Consider the following 19,633-nt stretch of genomic DNA (forward strand, 5'->3'; position numbering starts at 1 on the left):
CTACGACTACTACTAATACTACTACTACGTAGTAGTAGATAGTAGTACGAGAAAGAGAGGAGGGGGGGGGGGGGACACCTATTCTGACAATTTTACAATAAGACATTTTTACTGTATACAAAAACTTCCATCAAAAAGTAAGTTGAAAAGAACAGTGATAGTAAAATGATTTTGAATTGCAGAGAAAAATTTAATATAACACTATCATAACCAGCAAATACCTTCCTGTTGTTGAGTGCATATCTAAATATCAAATTTCAAGATCTAAGTAAAAACAATAATTCCAACTCTTATTTAAACAATGTTTAACACAAAACTTTTTCAGAATCAATATTTTGTAATGTTGTAACATTTATTTAGTGTAATTTGCAAAGAAAAATTACAAAATGCTCAAACTTTCACTTCTGTGCAGCTCTGAGGAGTCTCGTCTATAAAGAATGCACTTATTGATTTTTTTAGGATTTTTCTGCCTACCTCAAAGTAAAGGTTTATATTTGTTAAGAAACTATCATCCGCTGATCTTATTATTAATTTACTACAGCCTTAGTTCCTGCTTTGTGATGTCACAGTAACTGTCCTGAAACTTACTAATGAAGCACAGTTCTGAAAATAGCTATAGGCAACATTTAAATATGATTAAATAGAGTATGTTATAAACTATTTATAACAATATTATGATTTCAGTGGTAATTTATAACTTTGCAGTAAAGTAGTTTGCTGAAGTTCCTACTGAGAACGACAAAGCAATCTAATGTGAAACTTCAAAGACTCTGGACCACATCAAAGATCTGGGAATTCTTTTTTAGTTTCTTTTGATGTTCTTTTCAGCATATATGGTAATAAAAAAGTACTTACTCAATTGCTTAATTAAGAATAGCTTTGGTAAGGAAGTTTTGAATTTTTCCCAATCAGAAAGATAATTTGTTTGAATGGAAGTCATTGTGTCCAATGAAACTTACACATTGATTAAATGTATCCAAAATTTTGTCAGACACTGTCTGACGACCAACTGTTATTTACAGCTCAGGAACCAGAACATCATTTCTATCAAAAATACTTCACTAGATTAAGCTGAATATAAAACGTAAACTTTAAAAATACTTACTAAGTATGTTTGTAGATTTTCTGATAATTTTCCAAGAGCATAAAAGTACTTGTACTTTTTTCCATTGAACTCATCATAGTTAATTCTTGGTAATTCACAAAGTAATGGACCTAGTGATAATGTTGAATTTCATTAATCATAATTCTTTAACGATTGAAATGCACAATAAAATTACAAACAACTTGGAACCAAAAAATGATATATATAAAATCCTATAAAATTACTGTGACAATGGTGATTTCTAGTTTGTTTATTTGTATTTATTAAATCTTTGAATTTATTAAAAGATATACATACAACCTACACCATTATAAATATTCTGTATTGTTTTATTATCATTTTTTATTTTTAAGGATTATTAATAACTAAAACATATCTTTATATATCATAAACCAAAAATATAAATGTTGCACTCACTAATGAAGGAAATATAAATCTTTAATATTAAACACAGCCATCATTAGCCCAATCAACTTCCATTTAAATCAGCTTGTTATCACCCAAGCATCCCTAGCAGACTTTTAAAAGTAGTAGTTCTAATATCTGTCTAAGTTACTATTTTTTATTTATTTAACACTAAAATTGGTAGCTGATTAAATAGATATTAGTGGCTTTTTTAATAATCAAAGTATCAGACAAATGATAAAAAACATTAGAACTGCCTTTCAATGATAATTTAGTTTAGAGCTTTTGATTGATACAACTTTTGTGCTCATCAATTCACCTCTCATAGAGAAATCTTCATTTGAAAATGGATTCTTCCCATCAAGATTTGGGTTATAGTCCACTGCCTTTTGCAACAAAATTTTCCAACAGATAGCATATTTTCAGTGCTAAATTGGTCAATATACATTTAATGTCCAAAAATCATGTTTACCTTAGTTTCAGTTGTAAATGCAAGGTTGGTAAGTGTTGGACATACAAGAGCGTTTAGTTTAAGAGTTATTATTTAGTTTTTGTAATGAAAGTTAATTATTTTAAAAGTGATAGTTGTGACAAGTTTCATTAAGTAACTCGGTATGATTTGTACGTTGTATATGCATTTAGTTGTTGTACTAGGCTTTCGTAACATTCTTCACAACATCATACTCAAAACTTATATATAAGTTTTTCTCCTTGTTTGTAATATTGTTGCCACTAGAGAGCTAGATATTTCTAGATTTTTCTGTAGCATGTTATAAATTCCTGCAGATACAGAGTTAAGTGAGAGACAATTAGACATATCTAGACTAACTGATTGGCAGTTTAGCTGTGACACGATTTCTAAAGAAGTCACAAAACGTTAAGTTAGTGAAAGCGAAGTTAGAATGCGTGATTGTTAGTTTAGCTGTAACAAGCAATATTCTAAAGTGAGTTTCACAGTTTAACAGAGTTAAAGAGAAATAATTCATCTTGTCAGTTAGGTTCTAAGATAACTGAACTAGCCCGTGTGGACTTTTGACATAAAAGAGAATAATTTAAAGCTCTGTATGCAACCGTGGTAGCCCACGGGGTAAAGTAAATTAACTTATCACTAATTATATTGTGATAACAGAAGAAAAAAAGAGAATTATTTAGAGTTTTAGATACAACTGTGATATCCTATAGTGTAAAGAACTTTTGTGCACACATTTGACTTGTTTTGAATATATTATTTAAAAACAAGTGAATTGTGTGCTATCCATTTATTGTTTGAATTTATCGCTAAGTTACAGACACCTACTGTAAAGAATCCAAGCCCATATACAAAACCCTGACAGTAACAGTGATGTTTGCATGAAATGCAAATGATGCTATTGCAGTCACAATGGGATTCATGTTAAAGCAATCAAAAAGTTTGTTTTCAAAATGCAAAACAAGCCATGTAGTCCCACCTACATCCACGTGCTTGCATGTGTTACAGCTGTATTGTAGCATGCAAATGAGCATCAATAGGAGTGCAAAAAACCCTCTTAGTGCAACTGACTCCCTCTATCCTGTAGAACCCAATCTTCACTTGGGAATTAGGCAAAAATTAGACTAATTCCAATGATATTGCACTCAAATTATCATGCGACAATCCTCCACCAATAAGAGTGTGACACATTCTCTTGATGCATGTGACTCCCTCTATTCAATTCTACAGAATTATCACTTCAAATGTTGGCAAAAAACGGAAGCACCAGTTTTCTGTGGGGAGGAAGGGTGGGAAGCGTGAGAAGAAATTTTCAGTACAGGAAAATTATAACTTGCAATATGGTACATTACCTACTCTCACACAAATAGCTAGAATCCCATACTGAATAGGTGGAGGGACCTGTGCATGGGAAAGAAAGAAGCATCCTTCTAAAACATCCAAAGGACACTTTCCAAAAGAAAATCTTCAGAGGCGAAGGTCATACGTGGGAGACCGCACCACTTCTGAACCAGGTATACTCTTTGCCCATTGTGAAAAGATGGAGGAACACAACCAAATGAGAGAGAACTATGGCAGGATAGTGATCTGAACCATACATTGTTCAATAAACTGAATCTCAGAAAACATAAAAGTGGGTAAGATTAAAAGATGTGCCCCTAGGTGTAGAGTGGCTAGGATGTGACAAACTATACACGGCAAGTGAACTACATCCAAAATCCATGCCGCTGGGAACCAACATCCATGCGGGGGTAGGATGAGGATCATACCATTGGTAATTCAACTACAATCTAAAACCCAGCCACTGGGTACAGAAATTCATGTGGGGCTAGGAAGGAGGATCATACTGCTGACAAGTCAACTACAGTCCAAAACCCAGCCATTTGGTGGGGGTAGGATTCTGCAGTAAAGGCTTGGAAGGTAATCCATGAGTTCATTGGACAATCAATCTCTCAAGAAAATAAAGGCAAAAATCTTCCCACAGACAAACAATTTTTTGTATATAGAGGGCAGCACTGAACGAGAATAGCTATTTATGTAAGAGGAGGTAATTTACCATATCAGAAGTATCAAAGTATCAATGACATGTCAGTAAACAAGCTGAAATTTTATCTTTTATGTTAAAAATGCCTTTTAATCTCTTATAAATCAAAATCAGTGTTAAAATATATTTCTAATAAAACCACAAAATAGTTTAGTATAATTAAAAAAATTTGCATAGAATTTGATTCTATACCATATAAATAGTATAATTTTTTTTTTTTTATGGACGAGGTATATGAAACGCAAGTTGTTTAAGTATTGTTACTTACAGACTAACAAATTCTACTATAAATAAAACAGGTTTACACTAGTAAATGTTTGATATATCTGTGAAGACATATCCAAGCTACCTTCTTCTGTGAGTTCTTCGTACTTCAAAAACACATCTCCATTATCCTGCACATTAGCTTCTGCCTGAGAGCTCTCAAGTTGAATAATGTTGGTTTTAGGATTCTGTTCCTGGAATGATATTTAAGAACAATAAAAAAAACATACCTAAGCATCTTGACCAGCTGTGTTCTAATACTTTTTAATGCTAGCTGTCAAACAGTTATATTTTTACAAAGGGAACCAACATAAAAGAAATCATAAAAATGAATCAAATAAGTCTCTCATAATCACCTGGATTTTCACTGTAGAATGGGCCATGTTTATATATTGTAACTATAACATTTACTTTCAGAACAAGCTGAGGTTAACTTTAACATTTGTTTCAAACATATATGCCTCTGGGTGAACAATACACTTAATATTTCAAATGATCAATGACCTTAGGCTTCTCACACTTTCATTATTTGTAAAGTGATCTTAAACTTAAATATCATCAAGCTTAAGATCTGCAATAAAAGCCACATTAATTGCAGCTGTTTGCTTCCCTAGTTCTCATATGTCCATTGCATATTCAAAATCAGAGAGAGAACAACCTAAGAAGATGCATGATAAGTTAAAAATATATGTATGCAAAGTTTATGAGTATGTAATGTCTTTTTCATTATTTTTAAGAATAAAAATGGATTGACATACTTCATACAACCATTCAATGCAATACTACCACAGTTCTGCTTACCTAAAATAAACCTATAGGTAAAAGACAACTTTAAGTTCTTTAAAAACCAAATAATGCACAGAAATTGTGAATAAAAGAAAGTATGTTAATCAATACAGTTCACATGAAATTAAATAACAAAGTACACAGTTTATTCTTTTATTAAATAGCACTACCTAAACTAATGTAAAAACTACTCATTAGGTGTCACTAAAGGATAATTTGTACCTTACAAAGATCAGTTAATGTAAGATTTTTCATTTTCGCTCCTTATGCAACATTGATTAATTTATTTGTAGCTGTCTTTATATGATGTTAGTAACTGCCCTACTGTATCACTACTAACCACTAGATCAATTACATTTATCAGTGTCTGACAAGAACATCTTACAGTCATTTAAAAACCTGTTTAATATAAAATTGACAAAGTAAATACTACTTAATATTTTCTCTCCAACAAGAAAATCATTGGACTGATTTAGATTCATTTCCTAACAACTACATCCTTATATTTTATGGTGTCATCTTATTTCTACTTACATCATTAGATATCTTTAAAGGAATGACATATCTCCGTGCCTGACTGAGAATTTTTTCACCATATGACTTCCTATCTTTCTCCCCTTTCTCCATTTCCACCACAAGCAGGGCCTTAATGACACTGGCATCTTGATAGCAGCAAGCATCCACTATTATATGTTCATTTTCTTCGTAAGCATTGATGTGATGAAATGTAAAGAAGGGTTCTGCAACATATACAGTCGGAAAAACTTCTCCTGTAGATCGCTTGATCACATGAAATCTGTTCTATAAAAAAAGTTTTTATAAATTATAAATTTTTATCATCATGCTAATTACTAAATATCCTCAACTCAGTTTAATGAAACCCAAGGAACAAGTTTAATACTAAAAATGTTCTGAAATTTAAATATTTTTATATTTTGAGTTAAAATATATTCTACCTGATAATTAGAAGTCCAATTCATGCAGTCCATAAAAGTACTCCCAGTAAATGATGAAAATCCAAACTTCATTAGGTTTATAGTTAAGGGTTGCTCAACAAACACAAAGTAGTTTTCTGTCATTGCAAAACTATGAAAATAACTAGGATTTCTTTTTGACAGAGCTGGGATGGAACAGATGACAGTGCCCTCATCGAATTTTAACTTTCCTGATTCTGTAATAAATTATCAGATGCAAATTATAAAAAAAAACTTTGAAATATTTGTTTGTTTCAACTGATAAATGTCTTTATTGATAAAAAAAACACTGTATTTAAAATACATACACATTATATGAACTGGAAAAAATGTCTAAGTACAACTGTATATGTTAGAAATAATTTACTAACACAGTAACAATAATCTTTGAACAGCAGAAACCTAAGAATCAACATAAAAATATGTCTTACAACTTATATGTATGGTCTGTTCTGCCCTTTCAGCTGAAGTAACATGAAATTATTTTTAATTACTAACAATCAAGTTTAGACATTTTAAAAGAAACAAATGTCCAGTCTTACATGTGGCCCTATTATTGCAACACCTTTCCTGTTAAACATCATCCAACTTATATTATAAAACAGTGGTCACAATATGAAAATATTCTGAAGATAGCCAGGATTTCCTTTTGCTTGAGTTGGAATGGAAAAGACAACAGTGTCCTCTTCAAATTTTGACTTTTCTAATTCATTATGTTTCCTAGACAAATTAGTTAATCTTGGTAATTTTCAGGTTTGGAATAAAAACATCCTGGTTAAGGTAAATTACCAAAATGTTGATGTTATTAAATATACTTTTTTTGGAGTTAGTTGTAATTACAGTTACTAGAAAAGAAAAAACAATTAATGTGATTATCATTGTTACATGATTTTTATCGATATTGTGCACTGTATGTTTTGAGGATGAATACTGTTCTTAATGCATTGCTTAATATTTACATTTTATTAGATTTAAATAAATTTACTGTTTTTCTGTTTGCTATATATAAATTTTGTTTAAAAATTTCTTGATACAATATTTTTTATTGGTTAATGCCTTATGGAGTTTAAACTATTTCATTTCCTACATTTTAATTATCTAAATTTCAATTAATTTTTACCTTGTTATTGTATTTACACTAAATTCAACATCTATAGCTTGTAATTTCAACTTTGGGTTCAGTTAGTTTATAATGGTAAATACAAGATTTAATTGAACAGTGAGTTTTTGTAATGTTTCACAACAATCATACTGAATGTATGTGAAATTATAGTGTGCCATTTGGTTGTCATTTTTAATGCTTATGAAAAATCTTAAAAGCAATAAAAACAATGAGTACATAACAATGTATACAGAAAAGTATTTATGTTTCAGTACATATGGTGGTTCTTTTCTGTTTAGAAAGAAAGATTTGTTTGTTTGTTTTTGAATTTTGCGCAAAGCTACATGAGGGCTATCTGTGCTAGCCGTCCCTAATTTAGCAGTGTAAGACTAGAGAGAAGGCAGCTAGTCATCACCACCCACCGCCAACTCTTGGGCTACTCTTTTACTAACGAATAGTGGGATTGACCGTCACATTATAACGCCCCCACGGCTGAAAGGGCAAGCATGTTTGGTGTGACAGGGATTCGAACCCGCGACCCTCAGATTGTGAGTCGAGGGCCTTAACCATCTGGCCATGCCGGGCCAGAAAGAAAGAACATGTCACTTCATTTAGTATTGTTTGTAATTTTAAATTAAATGATAATTCTTACTGAATTTATTTTCATTCTTTCAATATTTCATAAAAACAGTATACAATATTATACAATATTAATGGAGTAAAATGGGTAATTTTAGGCTTACGAAGATAAAGTTCTAAAAATATCTAACCTAACAATAAGGATACTCAAAACCTCACACAGTTAAATAAACACTATGGTAAGTTTTGAATTGAAATTATATATATACATGGTCTTCAATTTCTTCAAAAAAAAAAAAGATGAAACATCATTTAGAATAGTTATGTATACATTCAAAAAAGATTTACCAGCATTCTTATTTTTTTGTTGTTAGCAGAAGGTTAGAAGGAACTGAATACAAAAATATACTCAACAAAAGCATAACACTAAGAAAAACTTATTGTATTGAATTTAGCATATCAATCAGAATCTTAAAATTTGGATTAATATGATATTCTTAGATTCACCAATTTCCCTTCAAATAATTGGGCAGGAGCCACAGAATAACTGGAGATTTGGTAGAATATGTTCTATGAAAAATTAGAGCCCTCTTAACATAGACTAAGTTTCAAGCAAAGAAAGAAACTAGAAACAAGGTGTCACAAAGTAAACAATCTTGATTTCCCATATATAAACACAATTAATGCTTAAAGGCAAGTGTACTTAGGCACCTGTACTGGAGGGCATTTTTCATCCAATCAGTATCTGCCATGATCATATCAATGTTTTTCTCAATCATCATTTTGTACCTGATTGAGAAACATATCAACAATGCTATTCTTCTCAGGGCACAAGCATCACTCACATGACTGATGGTCACTCTCACATGAAAACACCATGAGGCACCACCTGACTTGCATATAGAAACAAAATCACTGTCTCTTCTATACAGTATGTTCTATGTGATAGCCATCTTTCCTAGGTGAGAACAGGGGTGAGAGAAACTCAGTTGTTCCTTTGACCAACTTTCTGTATGAAGAACATATGCTCAAAGTGCACAGAAATTTTGAAAAATGTATATATTAACCAAGGGAGTAGAAAAATATGATATGATTGCATACTACATTTTGAAAACTAGTTGCAAAATATTTCTTCCTCCTCCAGGATCTAATCCTGAAAGTTGCCCAGTACTACAAACTGTAATGAAATATAGATTTTCTTGGTTTATATAATTACAAGCTGAGGTACCCCTCCTTTCCAGGTTATGAACTTTAAAAAATCTTAACTTTCACACAATATATCTATAAGATATTATTAAAGTATTCATTATTACCTTACCAAAAGTTTTGTATAAGCTTTAAGACCTCAATATGTATATACTTTTGTAGGAAGAGATAATGGCCAAAGTAGTGGTAGTAGAGGTACTTTCTGTTACATGCTTTCAACACCCAGCTCTTAAGGTCCTTTCCCAGTGTTTCATGTGATTAATTAATAAATGATCATTGGTCACAGAAATGTCTTATGGGCCAAAGTTGAAAGGTCAGAGTAGGAAATTGGTAGAACTCACAAAATGGTTCTTCATATCAACCTTATGGTGGCTGTGGAGAAGAAACTTCCGCTGAGTTTATGTGTTATTGCAATTGTGGAAGCCATTTTTTTTCAAAAGCTTTCCTCCATAAATATATAAGATATATGTGTGCCCTCTCCCCACAGTGTGTGTGTTTGTTTAATTTAATAAAGTGTAAGGACGTTAACTTAATGTAAATTATGTCAAAGATAAAAATAATAGCAATAATAGGGGGTGGAGGGGGTTGTGAACCTCCCATTAACATGCCCCTTGTTCCAAACTATCATCCCACAAAGTTCGGTTGAGATTGGCCCAGCAACCTAGGAGTAGTTAGATAACTAGCACACATACAGACATACAGATTTTTGTTCTTTATATATATATATACTTGTAATATACATAAGCACTACTGATTCAAATCTTATATATTAGAATGTTGGTAAATGTTAAAATACATGCACTTTCTACCATTTCCAGTGATCTGTGTTCATCACAGAATCTTGTTGCACCATTTAGATATACATCATCATGAACTTTTTTAGACCTTCTGAAGGTGTTCACCAAGATTTTACAGAACAACTGCATTAACACACAAAAGTAACATTAAATTTCTTGGCAAACAAATAACATCTTGTCATGACACTATTAAAATCACATATAATCTGAATCAAATCCATTAAAAAGTGAAATAACTGACTAAAAAAATAAAGCACTAAAATAACTTGATAAAACAAAGACTCTACGACTGGCAAGTTTATTCATGTATATATCAAAAATAGTAAAATTACCTTGAACAATTGTTCAATACTTTATCTCTACTTAATATGCATCAGATGTTATATGTGCAACCAAACAAGACAAATCAATTCAAGATTAAAGCAGTAACTTCAGGCTGTCATTGTCTTTTCTTGGCAAGAAAGTAGACAGATATATTATTTGCTTCACATTTTACGTGTCTGTGAATATTGTCTTTTACTGGATGTAGTGTTCATTGTGTTGTGGTAAGAGTCACAATCAGCAAAGTAGTGGGAAGGTGAGGGCAGGTCAGGTCATGGAGCAATGTCATAACTACTTTTGTTGGGTAGAATATGTATAATACTTTCAAGTTTAAGGTGTTATTTTTAAGAAATAAAAGCCTGAAATGCAAAAGAAATCACCATTTGCCATTCAGATATTAAACTTTTCTCTACTATAGGCCTTCTCCAGTTCAGGCCCTGCTTACATATTCTTATCCCTGCCCTTTTCAATTCTTGGGGAAACAAATGTGTGATGTCCATAAAACAAATATTAATACAGTACTTTGGTAATACTACAAATATCAATACAGAATAACACTAAAATCTAGTAGCAAATTTAGAAAATCGTTAGATTTACGAGAAGTAGCAAAGGTATGAGTGCAAATGTGACATATACTCTGCCAACAGTAGCAAGGCTGAAAACTGAAATGGCTGCCAGGTTTATAAAAATGAGAAAATGAATAAAGTAAGATGTTTTAGAATCCCTCTATGGCATATCCAAATACCATATACTCACTAGTTGTTGAAGGAAACTTGATAATATTATAAAGTGGTCTTGAAGAAGCCAGGGAACTTCCCAAGTTGTACACTGTTCCATCATGTTCGAAATGAGGGTGGGCAGTGGCAGTGTTTACAGCAACTTGCTGACCAATGTTTACCTACAAAAAATAACAATTAGAAGAAGAAGAAGATAATCAAGAATTTACATAGTGGTTGCCTCTCTCAAGTTTATTAATAAAGTTATTTGTAGTATAGAATCTACAATTTTCTACTTTGCACTCATCCCTCCTCCTTTTCAATGTGGGACTCTAGCTATTATGTGAGAAGAGGTAAGTTAACATATTGGAAGTTAACATTTTCCTACACTGAAAATGTATTTCTGATAGATACTTACCTCTCTCACACTTCCCATCTGTCCACCCCACTTCTGGTGCTTATTTTTGCACAATCTCGAAGTGAAGATTGGGTTCTACACTATTGAGGGAGTCAGCTGTGCTAGGAGGAGGTTTCTCACTGCGATTGGTGTTTATTTGCATGCTACAATACAGCTGTAACATGTACAAACACGTGGATGTAAGTGGGAGCACAAGACTTGTGGTTAGCGAAACTTTTCGCATATAAAGGGAAGTAGGGAAGTATCTATCACAAAAACATTTTCAGTGTAGGAAAATGTTAATATTTCTGGAAGAGTTAATGTTTTTTAAGCAACTGTTCTGATTTATAATTTCTAGCATCATTTACTTCAACATGTATTGAAAAGAGAAGGTGCTTTTCAGTGCCAGCAACTAAACTGGCAACATGCCCTATAATATGTCCCATGTTTTAGCACCTAGCAAACAAATTCTAGTCCTGCCACCTGGTGATTGACTGGATGATTCCACCACATGAAGTTCACCCCTCTGGCTGGGAACCCTCCTTCCTACCTCTACCTGGATTTTGGTTCCTGGATGTGTGATGTTTGTTGAAGCTGGACCAACCATGTTAAGTCCTCACATATGTATTTGGTTTGGAACCCTTCTCCTACTATGGACTGAATGATACATTCCCAGTGCTGCCTAGTTCTGGACTGGAGTTGACCCACTGATTACAATCCATTTGGAATTTTACATCAGGTCCGGGCTAAAAGGAAAGTGCATGCCATCCACAACAGAAGGATGAGGTAAGTTATATTGGAATTAAGGATAAGGTTAGAAATAGATGTATGCCTATCTCAGGAGTGTTTCCTCCAGTTATGAGCAAGAATGAACTTCTTAGCAGGATCCAAAGTTTAAATAAAAGAATATCAAGGACATGACTATATCAACAGATAAGCTGGTAGGACCCATGGTACAGTTTTCTGGGTAATAATCAATTGTATTCTAGAAATAGGCCAATAAGTAGACAATTAAGAAACAGGATACCTGGAAGGCTCAAACATTTCATGAAAATAGTTTAAACTAAACTTGCATAGTTATGAGTAAACTTCAAAAAGTGGAAATAAACAAATGAATAATATTGTTAGAGCAGAGAAGAAATTGTATAAATATTATAGAGTATACCATGTTAAATAACAGTTTTAGAGCTAGATAAGTCTATCAGATTTAAAAAAACTATATCTATTCAACAAGTATAACAATATGCTAAGCAAAGTTTTTGCTTTAATGGACTGCTCCTACCCATTTCTACAGTGGGGTGACATTTCAGCTTCTATACCAAAACCTTCTTCACAACGAAGTCTTTAAGGTGCTGCTCCCATTTGTTTCTGCAGTTTATCAATGCTTCAACGTCTATATGCGGAACAGTCTATTAAAGCCAAAACTCTACTATGTTTACACAGCCTAAAATACCTTTCAAACAATAATGAAACAATAAGTTTAGTAACTATTAATCTAAGATTAAAAGTATTAGGAACAATACTGACAAGTTGAAGTTGAAATAGATGACAATGATATACAATGAGAATTACTGAAACCTGGTTAGACTTGAAGTACGCTGATAGTAGGAACTATTTTGAAATCCCAGGTTATAAGTTATTTAATAATGATAAACCTCATAAAAGAAGGGGTGAAGTGGCTCTTTGTGTAAGTGATGAACAGCAGCCAGTTGGGATTGAAGACATAAGAAAAGGATAATGAAGGGATTGAATCTGTATGGGTTACAAACTAGGGTTTCAAGGGTAGAAACATTTGAATTGAAAGTTACTATAAGCCACCTAATCAAATAGATGATATGAGTTAGAAACTGTACAATAAGATCATGGCTGTTACTAATTGGAATAACTAATCCAGTTGATTTAGAATAACATTCTGTCTCAGATAATCAAGGAACCAACCAAAAATAATACCATTTTACCTCCACTTTAACCACAAAAGTGAGGATGTAGTTAAAAGAATTAAAGATATGAGCATTTAGGGAAGAGTGATCACTGATTAATTAAGTTTGATGTTCCTAATTTTCAGAATATCAATTTTGACACCACAATGCCGGATTTATCAACAGTGGACTGGGACAATGAGTTAAAACTAATGTAAGACAGACTTGTGAAATATTTAGAAATCATTGCTTTTAATTCAACGTCAACATGTTCCTAACAAGAAGACAATAATAGCAGGGGAGATCAAACCTACATGGCATTGGTTTACTAGACATAAATGAAAAAATAACAAGTACCACAAAATTAAAAAGTTTAAATTGAAGAATACAATAGAAAATTTAATGAAAAATACAAAAGCTTTAAATTTCATTAAAACAAAAAATTAAGGAATAAAAGTGTATTTCAAACAGATACCTCTCTGCACCTCATGTGTGACAGCCATGGAATTTCTTGCTCATGGCCTATAACTCCCACCCATACATATGTCTGCATGTACTGTGCCAACCTATGACATAATCATAATAGTAGGGTGATACAATCTCCATGTACAGTAATTCTTGTGAACACTAGCACATGATCATAAGCTTATTATTGATAATGCAAATTAAATGCACTGGAAGTGAGGAGAAAGGGTGAGAGGTGGTGCAGAGAGAGAGAGAGAGAGATTCTATTTGAAATACATTTTCAGGTAAAGAAAATTTTAGTTTCAGAAACACATTTTCCTCTCTGCACCACTGAAAGCTAGAATCTCACAATATAGATGATGGAGGGAAAGCTCACAGGGTGTGACTTCCATAAGACTGGGGTTTGCCTAGTGGAGTAGCATCTGGAAGGAGACCACCTCTTTCTCAGGAAGAGAATAATCTTTGCCCAATAGTTCTGTTTTTTATGTATTGAGACAATTAAGCAAAAAATATCAGAAAAATCCAGTTCTGATGGTTGTGTCACAAAAGTGGGAAGAATATTTGAATGTGTAGTGTTGCCAGGGCTTAAGGCAATTCCATCTTGATCAAATACATAAATGAGCTAGATACTATAATGACAGATGGAGAGAGGAGGAGCCATCACCTGCATTCTGACAAGACGTATATACCAGGAACTGCTTTGGAGATAACCTTCCTCAGCAACTTAGGATTGGAGATGTAAGGGTTCTTCCTATGCTCTGCTAAAAGAACAGGACAGGAGGAATATGCATAGAGGACAACACCAGTGTGGACGACTGTCATTAGATATAATCATCTAGAATTGTGTCCCCACTGAGAGATAATGGAAAAGGTTCCTACAACCAAAGGTAGAAAGCATGAGCCAGATGTTAGAGTAGAACTAAACCAAGTGCTGTCTGCTTTTGTTTTTATTTTTTTGTTGTGTGTGTGTGTAAAAGGTGCAAAAACATCCAAGTCAATTATATAGATATACCGCCAAAGCAGTCTTGCAGAAAAACCAATCTCAGTGGTGGACATTGAGCAGAGTTTGATGAATTTAATACTTTTCATACATTCGATGTGAATTTTGGGTAAGTATTCCCTATGAGGCAATGCTGACTGCTCTTCAGGATCCAATGATGCCTAACATAATTAATGTAGTGTTTAGTTCCTCATGTTATGTGAATATTTGGTTGTTACAGGGCCAAGAATCATCTCCAGGAAATAGTTACCACTGACTGTCTCAATGATCCACCATTGATGAAGGAAGATCTTTGGTGAACAACCTCAACCTAAAATTCTAAGGAAATAGGAACACCCCCAAAGTCTGGTGTAGTGAGAAAAGCAAGACATAGGTCAAGAAGAGAGGGAGGCAGATATCCAAAAGCAAAGCATCCAGACTGAAGAGATCCTGAAATCAGAAAAACTAAGTCAAAACAGAGATAGCAGAGGAAGCCAAATGGGCAAACAATGAACAGCCACAATGAGAAGGTGAAGGGTGGAGATATAGCAAAGGAGTAAAAAATAAGTCAAAAAAGGAGAAAGAAGAGAACCTCAATCAGACAAAGGAACACAAAAGTTTGATATTCAAAGGATAAATAAGGATCTTAATCTTAGGCCATAGCAAATGAGTCACAAAGATGAGGAGGACAAGAAAAATTTTGATCAATATAGAAGTAGGACAGAAGGAGGCCCATGAAATAAAGCAACCCAAGAGTTATTATGATTACAATCAAAAGAAATATAAATTCACATACCTGAATTATGAGCATAGCAAATAAAATAGAAGTAGGTGCCTGTTCCACATCAGGGAGAGAAAAGCCAAAAGCAAACGATGGAAGTGGAAGAGCTGGCCCAAATCAGCCACAGGCGGGGCAAGTTCCACAGAGACAATGAGAAGCAGAATGATGAGGGACCTGAGCTGAACAAGTAAGCAGAAGGAAACCAAACACCTATTCACATGGTAGCAGTAGCACCATGTTTGAAAAACATCAGCAGAACACAGCAGTACCATGGTTCAACACAGCACTATAAGATCATGGTAGTTTAATATATATTTATAATACCTTACCACAAATTGAAATCTGAGACGTGTCACATGCCAAGCATTTGCTCTGCTAAGTGAGCAAAAGGGATAATTACCGAACTTAACATCCATGAATGAATTAGGTTCCTTTGGTTGTCATTGACAAATGCCTGAAGAGCAACATCTTTTTTTAATGCATTCATAGTCTGAAGTAGTACAGAGAAGAAATGTGATGAAAAAACAAAGTTGTAGTGAGGTGGATGGAATGATTATGCAACAAGGACAAAATAAATGTAACACTAAGTAAAGAAAGGTAATCGATCAAAGTGAATACAAAATGTGAAAAACCCTATAATCCAAGCACTTTCAAAGGTGGACCTTTCTTCTTCAGAGGCAAACTGGGAATGGTGGTGTAATCAAATTAGTGATATATAAAGGGAGTTGAGTTATTTCATGAAGGTAATCTGGTCTTCCAGGAAATGTTCAGTTTATTCTTTCATATACTGCTGTGCGTTTCACGTCTGGTACAAGGTGGCCGTTAACGGGAGCATTATGTAAAAAGATGTTAGGGATATTTTGCTTTAGGAATGGTTAAAAACAAAGAAATAAAACTATACTTAAGTGTTTAAGTAAAATAAAGGTGACACCTGGATACTGATTGAAAAAAGAGATGTTAAGCTAATTGATTTATACAAACAGGTATGAAAAATTATTTCAAATAAATAGCAAGTTTTAGAAAAATTAGGGTTCACACAATGTGAAATAAATAAGCAAAGAACAAAATTTTTTCTCTCACAGGGAATAAAAAAATGATTGGAGATCACCGATTCCAGGATCTAGATTGATTCCAAAAGGTCAAAGTGAACAGAAACTCGAAAAGCACAAGAAAAAACACATTTTACAATGGATTTTGTCCTTTAAAGGGTGTTGAGGGTAAAGTTTTTGTTGCAAACTATGAAATGATTAACCTTTTAAATGGTTTCTTTTTGTTTTTCCAACGAGAGGATGTTAGAATGTTCATAACATTCTATGGAAAATACTGAAAGTGACCTGAATCATCAAAGAGTCAGTAGACCACATGTAAGGATGGCCAAGGTCCTCAATAGGCACAAGACAAATATGCATACTAAAAAATCAGAAGTTACACAGAGCTTTACTTTAAACGATGATTGCCACTCACTTTCATTTGTTTCTCTACCCAACAAGCTCAAAAACAAACCAAGAAACCATCACTAAGATACCAAACCAGAAAGTGACCAACCCACCAATTTGTTCATCTTGCTTTTTCTTGTTTCAGTCGAGATAACTCAACAACTACTTTATTACTAAGATCAGTTTAAATCTAAATCCACTCTTATATGTTTCTGGGCAGTGCATGATGTCATCACTTAGTCATAATAACCAGTAGTAATTTTTTTTAAAACCATAATTCTAGTGTAAATGGTGTTATCATTACCCCTTAAAGTTGCTTTCTTACAAAAATCTGATGTGGCTATAAAAAGCTTAAGTACAGGGTGAAAGTTAACATTTTATTATACTGAAAATGTATTTCCAATAATACTTATGTCTCTCACCCTGATAGCTATTATTCAACTGCCAGGGTTTCTTCTTTTGCCCATCTAAGCATTGGTCTGATTTTTTTCTTGCTTGCTCCAGTCTTTTATACCTCAATTAATTGCCCTTGGCAACATTTATCTTGTGACCCTCTCCACCTACATCAATGCGCCCTCTATACTGGTATGGTATATAAGAACTTCATTCAGACAATGTTATTACTTTTTCGAGACTGACTCAATCCCAGTTTCTAACACTGGCTCTTAGTGAGGAGGAAGGGTGGGAGAGTGTCAGTGGAAATAAGTATTATTGGAAATACATTGTCAATTTAGGAAAATGTAAACTTCCAAAACATACTTACCTCTTTTCACACTGATAGCTAGAATCCCACACTGATAAGGTGAAGGGGCTGTTGAGGGCATATTCCATATAGAAAGTGTCTGCATAGATCATGGGTGTGTCAACAGCGGGTTGGCACCCTAGTGAAGGAACCACACTACAGCAAGAACAGGTAAGCTTTTCACCTGGTACTTAATTCCAGTATTGTGGGTGGAATCTTACCTGATTTATCATCACTATATGCCAGGCCCCAACCAGATAGCCAAGGTTCCACTACTTGGGGTTGGAATTAAAGGCCATGGTCCTTAGATCCCATGTTGGTGGCTAGGGCAATGTCAGATATAAAAGACTGTTTAGTGTAGGTAGTATTATTAATTTATTTATTTTGTGTTTATAATTCATAAGGCCACCTTAAACAGGGTGTTTGTGGAAGATGCAAAACCTCTGCCAAAAAGCCAGGTCACAAAATGAGTTATTGTTGGCACTTAGTAATGATGGTAAATTAAACATATAAAAAGTTGAAAAAAATGCCAAGGTGAACTATTAAGTCAGGCTAATGTAATGCTACTATTACACTGAGAGGAAATACCAACTTCCTATGTGCACTGTATGCCAATAAGGTATGACTCATTCAGACAGAAACATACAGCCACAAATCTTAGTCAAAATGCCATGTTCTTTGCAAGATGCAAATATAAATGGGAATTGATGTTATACCATTTGCAGACATTGCGTTGCTTATTTGGGCCCTCAAAAATCACCATCCATGTATGATTGATGGACTTTGGAAAGTACATAAAGAGAATTGAAACAACACTGACAGCAAAGTATTGCACAAATTCTGAATTAAAAATTGTGCTACACCCATAACCAGAGCTATCATAAAGGACACCATAGGTAGTGAAAAAGGGCACTGTAAGGTCTAAATCATCCATGTATCATTATCATGGTAACAATTATTATTTAGTATATATAGTAATTAATTCTTCTAAATTCCTAGTTTGCTTGCACAGGTAGTAAAAGAAGGCACTATATGGTCTAAGTAATCATGTATCATTATCATGGTAACCATTATTATTTAGTATATATATAGTAATTAATCTGCTAAGTTCCTATTTTACTTGTATTTATAATGTGACACATCTTTTAAAATCAGTACTCATTTACGTACCCTATCCAAAGTTTCTAAGGTGTTAGGATCAATTCGATGAATAAATGGAGTTTCAGTATGGGCATAGATCTCATCTCCATATGGCACAACGTTTACTAAATCGTTGTCAGTAAAATCATCCAAAACAAACATGGACATCAATCTGTCAAAGAATTAAAAGACATTTACAACACATAATAAAAAGTGGTCCATGTGGATTCTTTTTACAAATATTATTTCTGTGTATGAACTATTCTGGTGTGATATTCATCAATATATATTTCCTATAAAAGTGGTTCTAACATTCTCAATTCCTCATGAAACACATATTTTTCTACCGAATGAACTTTCAGCATCTTCTTGTTTTATACATTTTGTTACGTCTCCGTTTGTTAATTAACTTTCCGTAACTTCATTCCGACGAAACTTTAGCGACACAAGTTTTTTACTTAATAAAACTGGTTTATTCTTTCCGAATACAACTTTATGATACACTTATTTTCAACAATCGCGCTAAAACAAACGCTATATCAATGAACGTCAATAATACTTCTGACTGCAGTTCAATTACTCACTATCTTCACACACACACATTACATTATTCTCCCATCACGTTGTCACCCTCTTTTATATACCAGACTACCCTATATCTAGTAAATACTAGAGCATTCGCCAAGGTACGGGATAGTTCTAGAAACGTGGCGTCACACTAGTCATGTGACTCGCTGACGCAACACTGCCTCCTCCTTAATATTGTTCGTCCCGAACAATAACCACATATAATAAACCAATAACAATAACTTAATTAAAATGTACAGAATTACAAACACAAAATTACAATTCTCATTGGCTTCTGCTTCATGTGGGGTTCATCCGCTTCATCAGTAAATGTCCCATCATCGGTAACAGTCACATCAGTGGTAGTAACTTCACCAAGAGCTTCATAATTTCCCTTCTCAAAACCGAGTAGAGTTTCTTCTTCGACGGTGGCTTCTTC

At 33.5% G+C, this 19,633-nt stretch overlaps 1 protein-coding gene across 2 annotated transcripts in view; it reads right to left on the reverse strand.

The window, feature by feature from the left end:
• LOC106463116 (beta,beta-carotene 9',10'-oxygenase-like) overlaps window positions 1–19,633 on the reverse strand; it is a 33,769-nt gene that overhangs the window by 6,727 nt on the left and 7,409 nt on the right. For both annotated transcript variants that reach the window (XM_013923086.2, XM_022390538.1), the window contains exons 3-8: window positions 18,658–18,799; window positions 10,809–10,950; window positions 6,030–6,244; window positions 5,608–5,874; window positions 4,373–4,481; window positions 1,106–1,215 (exon numbers count right to left, since the gene is read on the reverse strand). In XM_013923086.2, coding sequence (XP_013778540.1) covers window positions 1,106–1,215; window positions 4,373–4,481; window positions 5,608–5,874; window positions 6,030–6,244; window positions 10,809–10,950; window positions 18,658–18,799 — 985 coding nt within the window. The remainder of the gene's footprint in view (window positions 1–1,105; window positions 1,216–4,372; window positions 4,482–5,607; window positions 5,875–6,029; window positions 6,245–10,808; window positions 10,951–18,657; window positions 18,800–19,633) is intronic.

The sequence above is a fragment of the Limulus polyphemus genome, unplaced genomic scaffold (assembly GCF_000517525.1).
Source record: "Limulus polyphemus unplaced genomic scaffold, Limulus_polyphemus-2.1.2 Scaffold1328, whole genome shotgun sequence".
NCBI classification, from domain to species: domain Eukaryota; kingdom Metazoa; phylum Arthropoda; class Merostomata; order Xiphosura; family Limulidae; genus Limulus; species Limulus polyphemus.